This window comes from Vulpes vulpes, chromosome 5 (genome assembly GCF_048418805.1).
Source record: "Vulpes vulpes isolate BD-2025 chromosome 5, VulVul3, whole genome shotgun sequence".
Lineage (NCBI taxonomy): Eukaryota > Metazoa > Chordata > Mammalia > Carnivora > Canidae > Vulpes > Vulpes vulpes.
The window spans coordinates 140254227-140270126 of record NC_132784.1 but is presented as its reverse complement, the minus strand read 5'-3'; the positions used below and the strand labels follow the sequence as shown (position 1 = coordinate 140270126).

Below are 15900 nucleotides of genomic sequence, written 5' to 3'. Positions count from 1 at the left end.
CCGTAGAAGGGTTTGCGGCTTGTAAGGACGACGGGGAACCACGCACGTGGGACCGAGCCGAGCGGAACGCGCCCCTTGCCCTCGGACGCTCACGGGATCCTTCCCTTGCAGATTCTTGAACAACGTCGGTTTCTTCTTCCCTCTGATAATGATGCTGACGTGGATGGTGTCTGTGGCCAGCATGGTCCGAAGGCTGGTTTACGAGCGACAGATCCAGATAGAGGAGGTAATCGGCGGGGGGGGCGGGCGTCCTGGCCCGTAGCCGCCCCCTCAGCCGGGGTCCCCGTGCCCGGGGCGGGGCGGGGGGTCTGGGGAAAGCGTTTCCCGCCCGCCAGGGTTAGCGGGTGTTTCCTGTGGGGCTGCGAGGGAGCCCAGGGCGGGCGGCCGGGTTCCTCACTTGGCAATTTTTACGCCACCCGGAAAGGCCCAAGGGCGCACTTCCCACCTTGACTTGCGGGGCGATTCCTTCCTTCGCGGCAGCCTCGCCGTTTTGGCTTTAACATCATTAAAACTTGGAACAGTCGCAACTGCTTTTAAGGATGACCGTCCCGGGTGGAGGCGGCGTCCGGGGAGGACGGTGTGCACGTTGCCCGCTGGCCTCCCGTCCTTCGGTGCAGCTGCTTCCCGCGTCCTTCGCTCACTTAGAACCGACTTACCCCTGCATTTCTGTGTTTCCCCCTCCAGCAGGGCCCCCGGGTGGGGGCTGGGGTCGAGGCCCGGCCCACCCACCCGGTCTCCTTAGCCAGTGGCCAGCCCCACACCCGTGGCCCCCCAGGGAGTTCTGGGCTGAAAACCCGTGGGTTTACCCATGTGATCCCGTCGCCATCACTTCAGGCCGCGTCGTTGTGCGGAACGTCTTCCAGCCCGGTCCCCCCTCCCTGCTTTGTGCTCTTTGTCCTCATTAAACCAAACCAATAGAGCCAAAATGATGAAAAATAAAAACGAAGGAAAACAACCAAAAAAATAAATCAATAAAAGGGGGGGGGTGTGGAAGAAAGAAAACCAGCGGCGACCAAATGGACGAGGCAGCACGGGGCGGGCTCCCAGCCCTGACGTCCCCGTGGGGGGCTCCGGGGAAGCGTCGCGTACGGCCTCGCCTGGGTCTCATCTCCTTCTCGGCCTCGGGGTGATCACCGTGCTCTCCCTTCCTCCTCGTCAGTACATGAGGATGATGGGGGTGCACCCCACGGTCCTCTTCCTGGCCTGGTTCCTGGAGAACGTGGCCACGTTGGCCCTGAGCAGTGCCGCGCTGGCCGTCATCCTGAAGGTGAGCGGCATCTTCGCCCACAGCAACGCCTGCATCGTTTTCCTCTTTCTCCTGGATTTCGGGGTGTCGGTCGTCATGCTGAGTTACCTCCTGGGTGCGTTCTTCAGCCGAGCGAACACAGCGGCCCTGTGGGCCAGCCTGGTGTACATGATCAGCTTCCTGCCCTACATCGTGCTGCTGGTTCTCCGTAACCAATTGAGTGTCATCATTCAGATGTTTCTGGTAAGTGGGGTTTTTCGTTTCGTTCTGTTGCTGTTTTTAGAAACGCACAACACAACCCCTGCACCCGCCCAGCAGTCGGTCCCCGCAGCACTTTTTGGAAATTGGTAGCACCTCAGAGGCAGCACAGGACCTCCGTTTCTCATTTGCCGGATGGAAAGCAGTAGATTTCCAGAGCTGTTTTATTTATTATTTATTTATTTTTAAAAAAGACTTATTTATTCATGATAGACAGAGAGAGAGAGAGAGAGAGAGAGAGAGAGGCAGAGACACAGGAGGAGGGAGAAGCAGGCTCCATTCAGGGAGCCCGATGCGGGACTCGATCCCAGGACCCCGGGGTCACGCCCTGGGCCGAAAGCAGGCGCCAAACCACTAAGCCCCCCCGGGATCCCGGAGCTGTTTTAGAAGCAAAAGATAAACATTTCTCCCGGAGCATCAGGGATGACGTCACGTCCGGTGGAAGGATCCCTCCACTAGCAACGTCACAATCGTTCCCCCGTTTAAGGCACCTCCTGAAAAAGTACGAGAATTCTTTTCGGTGCTCGATGTGACCTACGGACCAGAGAGGTGCCCAGAGAGGTGCCCGTTCCCTGTTTGATGAGAGCTGCCTGGGGAGCGCGGAGCCGGGAGGGAGCTGGGAACTGTGTCCTCATGGACAGGGCCACGCGTGGCTCTGAGGACGCTCAGCTGCAGGGCGCCAGCCCCGTATTTCAATTCCCTCCTCAGGTCAGGCCAGGTCCCCAAACTGCAGCCTGCTGGGAGGTGTGAGCAGAGTCCTGAGGGAGCATTTGGGAGGTGCCCAGGAGTGTGGACCCTCGGGGCTCCTGTGGGGTCCCCTGAAGGCTGGCAGAGGTCGAGGTGGCGGCTGATGTACCCTCTCCCGTGGGGTTGGGGTCCCTTGTCTGCTTGTCCAGAGTCTCCGCGTGAAATACCTCTGTGGAGGCCTCGTTAATCTTCTCGAGCATCGTACACCTCCAGGGCTCCTGCTGGCCGTTTCCCCGCAGCACCGATGTGTGTGCCTGACAAGCAATCGCCGCCTTTGTTATCATTATTATTTAAGATTTTATTTATTTGAGGACGCACGTGTGCACAGGCAGGGGGAGGGCAGAGGCAGAGGGAGAAGCAGGGTCCCCGCGGAGCCGGGAGCCCGATGTGGGGCTCGACCCCAGGACCCCCAGATCATGGCCTGAGCTGAAGGCAGACGTCTCACCGACTGAGCCCCCTGGGCGCCCCGAAATGCTGCCTCTAATCAGCATTTTTTCCATCAATCGGTGCTCACAGTTCCAATTAGCTTATGTCACACCTGCCGTGATTGGTAACCAATAATTTCGGCTGAGTGTTAACGAGCTGTTTGCAGGACCATTAAGGTGGCGCGGGGACCATTCACCCCCAGCCCCACCTCCTTACATGTAGGAGAAGCCGTGGATCACCTGTGTGAGTTCCAAGTACGGTTGTGCGTGTTTCCGTGCTGCAGCGTGCAGCGTCTGGTGCCCCTGTTACACGCTCAGATGTCTCCTAGCCTCCCCACCCCCCATCCCTGCCCTGGAAATAATCAAACTCTGGTGCACGGTGACCCTCTTAAGCGTAAAACGCTTTCCCAGGGCGCTTTTCTGTGGACAAAGGACCTTGCAATGGAAATAAGGCCTTTCCAGCGCCGAATGGTGCACGTGCTCCATCGGGTGCTGCCCCTGCTCCGGTGCGTCCCCTTAACCTAAGAAAGGGGCAGTCGCCGCGCTCCGTCTGCTGCTGTTTCGCACGCCTTCCTGTGTGCAGCGTCTCGGGCTTGCGGCGCTCGGAGCATCGCAGCAGAGACACAAGCCCCTTTCGCGTTCACAACTAGCTTGCTCTGCTGCTTCCAGAACGGGCTGGCCTTGGGCCCGGCCGCCCAGGGCCCGCATGCCCGTGGGCGCCCAGAGCCGCAGCCCGCCCGCCTCGGTGGGGACGAGCGCCGTGCTTGCTGGGGTCCGCACACGCGCTAACACGCTGTTTCCCCCTCCCCGTGCCGCGGGCAGTGTCTGCTCTCCACCACCGCCTTTGGACAAGGAGTGTTCTTCGTCACCTTCCTCGAAGGGCAAGAGGCAGGTAAGGGATGCTCCGCGGCACAGAGATCAGTGAGTCGGACTGGTGGGGTCGGGCGCCTGCGGGCGGGCGGGCGGCGTGCAGGGCGGAGGCCGGGTTGGGGGGAGGCAGCAGTGGGGGCAGAAGGGACGCGGCGCTGCACACGGTCACACATGTCCGAGACTGGCCCGTGGCTAACGCCAGGCCCCCCGGGAGCCCAGAAATCGCCGTGCAGCTCAGCAGCCTCATGATTTGCTGGAAGACCCGCGGTCCCCGGGGTGACCTGCAGCTCTTGGCTGTGCTCAGCTTTGCTCTGAGCCTCCAGGACGCGGGAACGCGCCTGCCGCAGTCAGCCCCATGACGGCGTGTGCGATCCCGACCCTGACCTTGTCCTTCCTTCTAGGGGTCCAGTGGGATAACCTGTCCCAGCCCCCGGAGCAAACGGGCATGACCTTCAGCTGGGTTTGCTGGATGATCCTCTTCGATTCAGGCCTCTATTTCGTATGTGGATGGTACCTGAACAACTTGGTTCCTGGTAAGAATTCTGCAAGTGAAAAAAAAAAAGCTAAAGTAAGCTTAAAAAAAAAAAAAAAAGCCCTAAACCCAGTTTCAATCAATATGTGTGAATATCAGAATGATTGCTTATTCTTGACCTCAGGCTCAGAAAGGGGCCCCGTACGGTGTATCGTCAAGGGGACGGTGAAAGTTCGAGTCCTGAGTGGCGGGTGAAGCCACCTGAGGTCGGGACGGGGGAGCCCGGGGTCACCCACCGACGGTCACGGTTCCCCCGCTGGGCTAGTGGGGAGGGGTGGGTGTGCCACGTGCCAGCCGGACAGACAGACACAGCTTTTGCAAGGTCTCTATTTTATATTTTTAGCAGAAATGCTTTGACGACATGCGATGCCCTTGCTGAAATTACTTGTGATTCTGTCTCTGTTTTCCAAAGCACCTGAATCTTTCAAATGGCATCTCGCCTTTAGAGTCAAGAACTAAAAAAAAAATAAAAATAAAATAAAATAAAATAAATTAAAATAAATATATAAACAAACAAACAAATAAATAAATAGATAAATAAATAAATAAATAAATAAATAAAGTCAAGAACTAAAACCGAGGGAAAGAAAGAGAAAGAGACTGACTCCGATCCTATAGAATCAATATGAAGGGACAGAAAAAAATCCCGTCCGTTCTATTTACAAAAATGTATTTCAGACGCGGAGAGCTCATGTGTTAATTGAAGGATGACGGGAACCCAGGTGGAATGTGCCGCCGACAAGGTTATTTTGCAGAAAAAGCAGGGGAACGTGTCCTCCAAGGGTGAGAGAGGGAGCGCACACCTGAAACGTGTCTGAGTTTGGAATATTAAGTTGCACGAATGAAAGGGTGGGTTCTGGAAAATAAGTTTTTAAAAAAATGAGCCGAGGAACTGCAAGGTAAAGGTGAAACAGAGCGAGAAGCGCGGGGTGTGACGAGGCGGCTCGCCCGCTCGGGGGCTGGGACGGCGTTTGGGGCGTGTGATGTCGATGGTAGCGGTTGGTCGGCGGGTGGGAGGCGTCAGGAGCAGAGGGTCGGGGTGCGGGGGGGACACGGGACTGGAGGGTGGTGGGGAGTCGCTGCCCAGGGACAGGCGGCCGGAAGTAGGCGGACAGACGGGCCTCGCAGACCGAAGCACAGTGGAAGTGGAAGGGTCATGGCCCCGGAGGAGAGAAGCCGAGCTTCGGGGAGTGAGGGCTCGCCCGGGACAAAGCAAGTGGCGAGGGGTGTCCGTGTCCCTATACGTCGCTGGCGGCTCAGGGTCCACAGGGCGATCGCCAGGGGTGTGGGCGGGAATCCAGGGACCTGAGTCCGGGGCTCCTGGCGGGATGCTGTCCTGTATCCCATGATGGGCCAGTTGCACCCCCTCCTGCAGCGGCGGCCGCTCCCGGAGCCCCAGGGCGGGAGACAGAGGGGTGCGGGGCTGCGGGGCTCTGTGCCGTCGAGGACGCTGTGGCCACGAGGAGGCAGCGACACCGCGGGGGCCCAGGGCGGGCGGCTGGGGGGGCCGGCTGTGGGTGAGGAAAGGGGCCGGGCCACGCGGACAGGGACATGGTCTGTAACGGGCGCCCACGCGGGGCCCTGGTGAGGGATCCGGGGAGGCCCTCGGGCTGTGGCCCCTCCCTGGGGTCCTGCGGAAGGTGAGTGGGGAGACCGGGCCCAGGAGGGAGGACGGGAGCCGGGGTCGGCTGGGCTGCCTGGGTGGGCATAGACGTCGGGGCCGAGGCTCTGCCCCGGGGGAAGGAAGCACACGCAGCAGGCAGCCGTGTCCAAACCCGGAGACGGAGACGGGCCACCGCCGCGGGCAGGTCCTGCGTGAGACTGCTGAGCTGGGGGGGGCGTCCGATGGTCCGTCTCAGGCACGCGGACCTGCTGCCCGGTGGTGCCGCTGCGTGTTGGCAGCAACCGTGCCAAGAGCAGTAGGATGTGTCCGTGCGAGTCTAGCGTAGAGGACGGTATGCACCAAGGACGAAACTACACATCTGGCGAGGGACGCCCGGGTGGCTCAGGTTGTGGCCTCGGGGTCACGGGATCGAGTCCTGCGTCAGGCTCCTCGCTGAGCGCGGCATCGGCTTGGGATGCTCTCCACCCCCCATCTCCATACGTTCCCTCTTTAAAGATCGGGGAACGTGAAGTAGAGCTGAGTAAGCGGACAGGGTGCCACGTTCCCCAACGTGGGCGTTTACCATTTTAAGTGTCGATTGTCTCCAAATCAGTGTATAAGTTCATAAGCCTCATACCGCTTCAGCTGAAGCGTTCTATTGGTAAAGTCGAGTGGAACCCACATAAATCATTAAAAAAAATGCTAAAAAGGGAATTTGGTTTCAACCAGTGAAATGCTTCTCAAGGGCAGTGAGAAATGTAAATTGATGACAATGGTCAAAAATTGTTGAAAATAGTGAAGGAGGGGAATCTCTGGGGGGCACAGCGGTTTAGCATCTGCCTTTGGCCCAGGGCGTGACCCCGGGGTCCTGGGATCGAGTCCCGCATCGGGCTCCCTGCATGGAGCCTGCTTCTCCCTCTGCCTGTGTCTCTGCCCCTTCTCTCTCTCTCTGTGTGACTGTCATAATTAATTCATTAATTAATTAAAAAAAAAAGGAAACTGCCAGAAAGCACTGATGGGCTTTCCGATTCCTAAGTGGGATTGTGATTTTGAGGAGCTCTCTGGCCCGACGCGTTCCTTTCAGGACAGATGATTTCCATCGCTCCTTTACTGTCCTGGAATGGGATCCGCAGCTGGGGCGGCCGCCTTCCAACCTGATTTGAAAGTTTAATGTACATTAAGTGTAACATGAAAGAAAGCAGAAGAAAGTGATCTGTAACAAAATAACAAAATAACATATAAACTCTCAGCGCCGGGGCACGACTTTGTTAGGACAAGGAGGGAGGTAGGTACTCGGACGCTCTCCTTACTTCCGCGGACACGGTTCGGATCTAAGGGAAGGAAAAGGACCCAACGCCGTTTGGTACTAGAAGCAAGGAATACACATGGCAGAGATAAACGGAATGAAAACTGTCATGAAAACTAACGTTAAGGTCTTTTTTTTTTTTTCTTTCGTTAAGGTCTTTAATAGCAATCAGAGTTATTTGTATGTGATGAGAAATGTGGGGATAATTTAATTAAACTAGGAATAATGTGGGAGGAAACATTACAGCCAAGGGAAGTGGATAAATGTGACTTTTTTTTTTTTTTAAGATTTTATTTATTTATTCACGAGAGACGCAGATAGAGGGAGAAGCAGGCTCCATGCAGGGAGCCCAACGCGGGACTCGATCTCAGGACCCCGGGGTCACGCCCTGGGCCGAAGGCAGGCGCCAAAACTCTGAGCCCCCCAGGTGCTCGTAAAAGTGACATTTTTGTAAATGATCTGGGTCTCACTCGAAAGTGTGGGGTCAGATAACTTCTCAGGCTCCAACATGGGGTGGGGGCACCTGCGTGGCTCAGCCCGCTCAGTGCGAGGCCCTGGTCATGACCTCAGGGTCCGGGATGGGGTCCCGGGTGACGTCCCTGAGAGCCGAGGCACAGGAACCTGCAGGCGGCGTCAGACGTAACCGGGGCCTCCCTGCCCCTCACCTCAACGCAGAATCTCTGCGACATTATTTTGCTGAGTGACTTAAAAAATACGCAGAATGATGATAACCGGACGTAGCTTCCCAAACACCTTTATTAACAGAGCGTAGCCCGTTTCCTAAAACCGCTATTTCTGAGAATACTTGGTTCTGAGTTGGTTCGAAGCAATCGCAAATCCTTTGTCCTGAATCTGTGCACCGTGAGCCACGTGAGCGGCTACTGGGGAGCTGCCTGGGGTCTCCAAGGACGTCCCGTTGGCATCGCACCGATGACCTGGTTTCCTGAAACGTTGGGCGTTTCTGCACCAGAAAATGAAATGCATTTTCCGTGCATTCCTGGGAGGTTCGGTGCGTGTTACAGCTGCCCCGGAGCGCCGGGTTCACAGGTCCTAGGCCCCGCCTGCTGGGGGCGGCTTTTCTTTTCTTTTTTCTTTTCTTTTCTTTTCTTTTCTTTTCTTTTCTTTTCTTTTCTTTTCTTTTCTTTTCTTTTCTTTTCTTTCTTTCTTTTCTTTTCTCTCTCTCTTTTTTTTTTTAAGATTTTATTTATTTATTTGACAGAGAGAGACACACACACACCGAACAGCAGAGGGGGCAGAGGCAGGGGGAGATGGAGACTCCCCGCGGAGCAGGGAGCCCGATGCGGGACCCGAACCCAGGACCCTGAGCTCCTCGCCGCCTGGCTGTGCGGGACGGGCCTCCCAGGGGGCAGGTCAGAGGCAGCTCTCTTGGCTGGGCTGTCGGGCGCCCGCAGCACACCCAGCCCCGTGGACCCCTCCCAGGAATGGCCGGTCGTGCTCCCATCATTAAGCACCTGCCTTCTTATCGCCGGTGCTCCTGATACCCTTGTGTCTTGGGCCTCAGTGTCCCTCCCTCCCCCGGAGGGACTGTCCCCAGGGCTGGCCCCTACGTCCTAGACCTGTTCTGTGCACACCCGGCAACCCAGCTATGCCCCACCGCCACCCCGTGGGCTCTCCGGCTGCTGCCCTCATGGCCCAGGGCTGGGACGCGCAGCCAGGAGGGGCCCCTGTGCCCCGGAGCCTGCTCACCTGCCTCACCTGCCTCACCTGCCTCACCTGCTCCTGCACAGCAGGCACAGCAGAGGCCACAACCACAAGTCCCCTCCCTGTGCCTCCCGACTGCTCCCGTCCTGCCCCTGCCCTGTGCGCCTGCCCCGGGGCCTGAGCAGCCAACCACCTGCTCCAGGCGGGTTCCCATCTCCCGGCCTCCCCAGGCCCCAGTGATAGTAACACCTGCAACTTAAAGGGCCTGTTGGCGGAGCCACCCCGACGTCCGCTTGCACAGCCATGGGCACCCCTGCGGGGGGCTCAGCCCGGGAAGCGTTGCCGTGGGCGGGTCTGGGTGGGTGGGAAGGCCTCACGGCCGGGCCGGGGTGGGCAGCGTCCCCTGCTTCCCCGTCCCCCGTCTGTCCCGTCCATGCAGAGCCAGGTGGGTGGCGTCCCCTCCCCGTCCCCTGTCTGTCTTGTCCCTGCAGTGCCGGGTGGGTGCAGCCGCCCACATTTCTCGCCCTGCAGCCTTAGCGGGGAGGCCGGGTCAGGCCCGCGGGGTTCGGGGCCACAAGCCGCACTGTGTGGAGCTCCCCGCACACACCTCGCCTGCCCTGAGCCTTCTTGTTTCATCGACTCTTCTCCACGCGCTTCCAGTTAAAGTTGGTTTCGCGCCATCTGCCTGGTTTCACCAGCTTCTGCGTTGACCCCTGCGGGGCCTTGGGGGCCAGTGCTGAGGAGCCCCCGGGCCTGTGCGCCAGCAGGCGGCTCCCCTGGAGGACAGGCCCTCGGAGCACAGGGCCTTTGCACATATAACGTGCCCGGTTACCCCCGGGGGTGGGGCTGGTAGATGCTCGGAGGCGCCTTCGCACTTTGAAGGGAAAGCCAAGTGCAGGGCAGTGCCCCTTCGCCTCTGCTCATCCAGACGCTCATCGCCCAAGGCGTTTGGGTCCGTCGCCCGCCCGCCCTACGCCCTCGTGCTGTTGACGGCGCTGATGCTGGTCACCGAGCAGGTCCCTCGGTGGAGCACGGAGGTGCCGGGCCTCCCCGCTCGACTCGGGCGACAGTGCGTTAGCTGCTGCAGGCCTGTGCCCGGCGGAGCAGCTCCGCGATGTCCTGCCGCAGGCTGGGCCCCTGCCCCCAGAGGAAGGGGTCCTGACAACACCCCGACTCGCGTGGTCGCCTCCAGCAGGTGCAGGAGCAGGGCGTGTGGCGTAGGCCGTGGTTATCCAAGGCTGCTCATCCCTCCCCGCCCGGGGTGCTTGGTCGCTGGCTCAGGCCTTGGAGAACATCCTGCCTGCGGGTGCGTGTTTTCGGGGCGGGCGCGGCGACACCGGCCGCGTGGCTGGCACGGGAGAGGCCGCAGGAGGCTGGTTGATGGCCCCGTCCCATCCGTCTGCCCTAGTCTCCCCGTGAGGACGTCCGTCGGGTGGGATGAGGGCTGACCCGGGGCCTCGCCTGGCCTTAGGCACCTCTTGAAGACCTTCCTCCAAAGCCGCCCCATTCTGGGCAGCTGGGGCCTCGGGCGTCCGCGGGAACCTTGGGGGACACGGCTCAGCCCATAGGATCCCAGCCCCGCACCCTCCTTCACTCGCCCCGTCTGCGTGTGGTCGTGTCCTTGAGCCTCCGGTTACACTGGGTGAGCGTCGCCCACGTCTCCGTGGCTGCAGGGCCACTCGGGCCTCAGATCCCAGTCACTTGGAGGATTCCGTGCACGCGTGGAACTGACCACGTCACCGGGCAGCGGGGAGGGCCGAGCTCTACTCGGGGGACGTGCGGCGATTGTTCAGCGCTGTTTTTATTTTATTTATTTATTTTTTAACATTTTATTTTATTATTTTTTTATTGATTTATTCATGAGAGACCCAGAGAGAGGCAGAGACACAGGCAGGGGGAGAAGCAGGCTCCATGCGGGGAGACCGACGTGGGTTTTGATCCCGGGACTCGAGGTGCCCTGGGCTGAAGGCGGAGCTAAACCGCTGAGCCACCCGGGCTGCCCCAAAATAAACTGATTTCCATCGTGTTTTATTATTTTTTTTTTTTCAGGAGCTTTCGGTTTAAGGAAACCGTGGTATTTCCCCTTTACCGCATCATATTGGAAGAGTCTGTGTGGCTTAGCGGCAGGAGGACGCCGCGCGCCTGGCCCTGACCTGTCCTTCCCCCACGAGGACTCCGACAGGGAAGGTCTGTAAAGCAGCCGCGTCGGAGTCACGTCCGTCTTCCCTTCCGGTGGCTTCACTTCTTTCTCGCGGGGCCGGAGTCTCCAGCTGTGCACCTGCCTCGGCTGCCGGCTGCCCCGGGGTCCGTGCTGGGCTCAGAAGCGCAGCTCGGGGCCACGTCCCGAGGAACGATCCCCCGGTGGTGGCGTTGGGCCGGGGCCGGGGTGCTGGGGTGCTTCCGTCACCTGCTGTTTGCAGAGCCTCTGTGCACGCGTGCACCTGCTCCACGGCCGCAAAACGAAGCTTGGGTGCTAGCATGAGTTTGCGTGAGAAACTAAGGCGAAGGGGGCAGCTGCCCCGTGTGCTCGCCGGAGAGGCCACGAGGGTTCCCCCAGGCCTCGCCTAGGCCGTCCCGTGGAGGCAGGACTTCAGAGGCAGCCCCTGGACGCACAGGCTCCCATCACGGTGCTTCCATTTATATTTTTTAAGATTTTATTTATTTATGAAAGATGCAGAGAGAGAGGCAGAGACCCAGGCAGAGGGAGAAGCAGGCTCCCTGCAGGGACCCTGATGCGGGACTCGATCCCGGGACCCCGAGCCGCCCGGCCGCCCTGTAACCCGCCACCCCGTTTCATTTCTGCCGTGATGTAATTGGCCTCTTGGTTTCCGTGGGGAAGGGACTCACGCCGCTGGGTGCATTTCTGGGAGCTGCGATCCGCATCCAAGGCTGCGCTGCCAGGGCCGAGCCACGTTCCGGGGGCCCTGGGGCCCGTCGGGGTGAGTCGGCATCTTGTCCGCAGGGTCCCCGCGACACGACGGGGCGGGGGCGGCTGGAGGAGGCCCCCCGGGCGTCGCCCTGGTGTCCGTGACCAAGGAGTACGAGCCCCACAAGGCGGCCGTCCGAGACCTGAGCGTCACGTTCCACAGCGACCAGATCACCGCCCTGCTGGGGACCAACGGCGCGGGGAAGACCACTGTCATGTGAGTCCCGCCCCACGCTCGTCGACACACGGGACAGACGGACGGCCCCGTGGCCCGAGCCGCTCGGCGCTGGCGGTGGTGGCCCTCGGGGCCCCGGGACAGCGGGCAGGTGGGGTCCCTCGACCCCTCGCTCCCCGCGGAGGATGCGCCGTGTCTTCACGTGGGCCCTGGGTGCTGCACCGTCCCCCCGCCACGCGTCCTTTCGCCCTCCTGTCTCTGGGAACTTGAGTCGGGAGGGATGTCTGCAAGGTTCTCCACCGCCTGGGTCCCTGCTTGACTTCTGCTTTGGGGCCCAGCGGCTCCAGGTTTGATTAAAGAACCAGACCGTGGGGCTCGATCCCAAATCCGTGAGACCAGGACCTGAGCCAAAAGCAGGAGTCGGGCGCTCCACCCGCTGAGCCGCCCGGAGGCCCCCGCTTTGAGCTTCTAAAGCAAAGTAGCAAAATAACACACAGAAATCTCCAACAGAAGTCAGAGAAAGGGAAGTTTTGCTCTGTGCTCGGAGCTGAAGTCCAGCTGCCCGTCCCGCCGGGCGTTCGCAGTGTCTCAGCTCAGGACGGTGAGCCCTTGGGCGCCCGGAGCCTCGAACCAGCGCCCTGCATCCCGCCGACAGCGGAGCGCGGGCGCCTGGGGCCTGCGAGTGCGTCATCTTTCTGCAGGGGAGACCCCGCACGGCTCGGTCCCGGGGAGGTTGGCGGAGCTGCAGCTGTGCGGGCCGCGAGCTGGGCCGGCGCAGAGCACTTTCGGGAGCCGTGGCCTCCCTGGGGCCCTCGGGGCGCTGACGCTGGGGCTCATGGTGGCCGTGACGCATCGCCCCGGGCGCCTGGCGCGGGGCTCTGGGGCCGTGTGCTCATCCTTACACCTGCCGTGGGTGGTGGCCGAGCTTACGTCCAGGTTTGCGGGGTTGTCGACGGGGCCGCTGTGGTCCTCCCCGTGGATACTCCTGCGTGGACGCACCCGTTAGTCTTGTGCATAAGCAGCCAGGGGCGGATTTGGGATTTGCTCCGAGCCAGGGGCGCGGGCGTGCCTATAAAGTCTCGGAACCGAGAGGACGGCCCCAAACCTGAGTAGCGAAGGTTCTGAGCGGGCAGCAGAGCCAGGCCGTCCCCCGGCTCCCTCTGACCGGGCCGGGGCGACGAGCTTCCGCGGGGTCGCTGGAGGTCACACGTTCCGCGTGCATGCAGGCCGCGGGGTGGCGGGCGGGCGGGGCTTGCCTCAGGTCTCCCCAGGTTTTAAAGATTTACTTATTGGAGAGAGAAGGAGCACAAACGGGGCGCAGCAGAGGGAGACGCAGACGCCCCCCTGAGCGGGGAGCCCCACCGGGGCTGGACCCCAGGACCCGGGTCGTAGGGGAGCCCGAGGCGGGTGCCTCGCTGACTCAGCCCCAGGCGCCGGTTTCCTTCCTGTAACGGGAGCTGGGTTCATGACCCTGAACGCCCGCGCACCGGCATGTTCTAGGGGCTCAGGTTTGGGGCCGTAAGCATCGTCACGGGCCCCCACTTCCCGGGGGAAGCCAGCGACACCCCGCAAGCGCCGTGGGGTGCAGCCGTCGGCCCCGGGTCTGGCATCCGGAGCGGCCGCCTCCGGGCCCCGAGCTCACGCGCTTCTCCGGCAGATCCGTGCTGACCGGCCTCCACCCGCCCACGTCTGGGGCCGTCCTCGTCCACGGCAGGAGCCTGCACACGGACTTGGCCGCCATCAGGAGGGAGCTGGGCGTGTGTCCGCAGCGGGACGTCCTGTTGGACAACCTCACCGTCCTCGAGCACCTGCGGCTCTTTGCCGCCATCAAGGCTCCGCACTGGACCCGGCGGACGCTGCACCGGGAGGTGAACAGGTCAGCGCCAGCCCTGCCTTCGCCCTCCTGCCCGTGACCATCCAGAGGCGGAGCCGGGCCTGCGGCAGCCTGACGACACCCGTGTCCCAGGCTGACCCTCCCGGGGGCTCCAGGTCGCTGCAGGGGCCAACGTGCAGGATGGCTGCAGGCTTCACGCCTTAAAATACGGACTCGTGGTCTGCACGCGGCGAAGGTGGAGTCGGGCGGCCTTGGGGGTTTTGTCCAGCCCTATAGCCCCGTGCACGGCCTCTGGGTCCCCCGACCCCACCCAGTGCACGACCTCTGGGTCCCCCACCCCTGCCCTGTGCACGACCTCTGGGTCCCCTGCCCCTGCCCCGTGCACGACCTCTGGGTCCCCCGCCCCCGCCCTGTGCACGACCTCTGGGTCCCCTGACCCTGCCCTGTGCACGACCTCTGGGTCCCCCGCCCCCGGCCTGTGCATGACCTCTGGGTCCCCCGCCCCCGCCCTGTGCACAACCTCTGGGTCCCCCGACCCTGCCCCGTGCACGACCTCTGGGTCCCCCGCCCCCGCCCTGTGCACGACCTCTGGGTCCCCTGACCCTGCCCCGTGCACGACCTCTGGGTCCCCCGCCCCCGCCCTGTGCACAACCTCTGGGTCCCCCGACCCTGCCCCGTGCACGACCTCTGGGTCCCCCGCCCCCGCCCTGTGCACGACCTCTGGGTCCCCTGACCCTGCCCCGTGCATGACCTCTGGGTCCCCCGACCCCGCCCTGTGCACAACCTCTGGGTCTCCCGACCACACCCTGTGCACAGCCTCTGGGTCCCCTGCCCCTGCCCCATGCAGGGCTTCTGGGTCCCCCGCCCTCACCCCGTGCACGACCTCTGAGTTCCCCGACCCCACCCAGTGCACAACCTCTGAGTTCCCCGACCCCACCCAGTGCACAACCTCTGGGTCCCCCGACCCCACCCTGTGCACGACCTCTGGGTCCCCCGACCCCACCCAGTGCACAACCTCTGGGTCCTCCACCCCCGTGCAGTGCATGACCTCTGGGTCCCCCGCCCCCACCCTGTGCAGGGCCTCTGGGTCCCCCGACCCCACCCTGTGCACGACCTCTGGGTCCCCCGACCCCGCCCTGTGCACAACCTCTGGGTCCCCCGCCCCCGCCCTGTGCAGGGCCTCTGGGTCCCCCTGCCCCCCTTCCAAAACTCTCCTGTGTCTGAGACCTGGACGCCCACATGGCGCGCCCCTGGGAAGGAGCAGGGGACCTGCGTGCACAGAAGGGCCGCTCTTATTTGTCCCTTGTTGGTGGCATTTGCGGGAGCAGCTCCTCTGGGACGGCAGGTGGCTGCGTGTGGGCCGGGCCACAGGGTTTGTGCAGGTGGCCCCGTGGAGTGCGGTGGGTGGGCCTCCGCTTGCCCCCCTGCAGCATCCCACCGCGCCGTCCCATGGGCCCCCCTCCGTCCTACAGGCCTCTTGCAGCATCCTATGGGCCCCCACCGTCCCACGGCCCCCCCAAGCATCCCACAGGCCCTCCCCACGGCCGCCCCATCCCACATGCCCCCGCAGGACCCCGTGGAAATCTAGGTCCCTTGAGAAAATACTCCTGGGAGGGGGACGACTGTTCTCCCCAAACAGCCCTGGGTGGGTCCCGTGGCCCCTGCATTGCGGCCGTTGGCGTGATCCCTCCGAAGGCGAGGGTGGCCGGGGCAGGGCCCCCGAGTGCCCGTGGCTTCTGGGCCTCGTCGGCGCCTCCGGTTTGCCGAGTCCCCAGTCACTGGCGGTCCCGGCGGGTGGACGGAGCCAAGGAAGGCTTTAGGCGTTCGGGGACAAGAGCGAGGAGCTCTCCTTGCAGGACCCTGGAGGATGTGGAGCTGACGCGGCATCAGCACACACAGACCCGCGTCCTGTCGGGGGGCATGAAGAGGAAGCTGTCCATCGGCCTCGCCTTCCTCGGCGCGTCGCGGACCGTGGTTCTGGACGAGCCCACCAGCGGGGTGGACCCCTGCTCGCGCCGCGGCATCTGGGACATCCTCCTCAAGCACCGCAGAGGTAGGACAGGGCCCCTCCGGAGCGTCCCCGGAGGCGGCAGAGCCGCGTGGGGCCGGGTGCCAGCCCCGCGAGGACGCGTCACTGCTTTCGGAAGGAACAGTCACAAGGGTGCAGGCGGAGCTGGTGTGTCGTGAAGTTTTTTCAAGATCTTTACTGCAGAGCGAGCGGGGCTCTTGTGGGGGGAGGCGACCTGAGGTAGGCCCCGCGCCGAGCAGGAGTCCGGGGCACCCCATGACCCTGAGGTCACAGCCTGAGCCGAAACC

The 15900-nt window shown here is 62.2% G+C and overlaps 1 protein-coding gene across 1 annotated transcript in view; it reads left to right on the top strand.

Annotated features, from left to right (window-relative positions):
- LOC112925829 (ATP-binding cassette sub-family A member 13-like) overlaps positions 1–15900 on the top strand; it is a 140689-nt gene that overhangs the window by 19362 nt on the left and 105427 nt on the right. The window contains exons 6-13 of the mRNA XM_072760177.1: positions 112–226; positions 1160–1489; positions 3499–3568; positions 3948–4079; positions 10699–10836; positions 11612–11792; positions 13408–13626; positions 15441–15637. Of these exons, the coding sequence (XP_072616278.1) occupies positions 112–226; positions 1160–1489; positions 3499–3568; positions 3948–4079; positions 10699–10836; positions 11612–11792; positions 13408–13626; positions 15441–15637 (1382 nt within the window). The remainder of the gene's footprint in view (positions 1–111; positions 227–1159; positions 1490–3498; positions 3569–3947; positions 4080–10698; positions 10837–11611; positions 11793–13407; positions 13627–15440; positions 15638–15900) is intronic.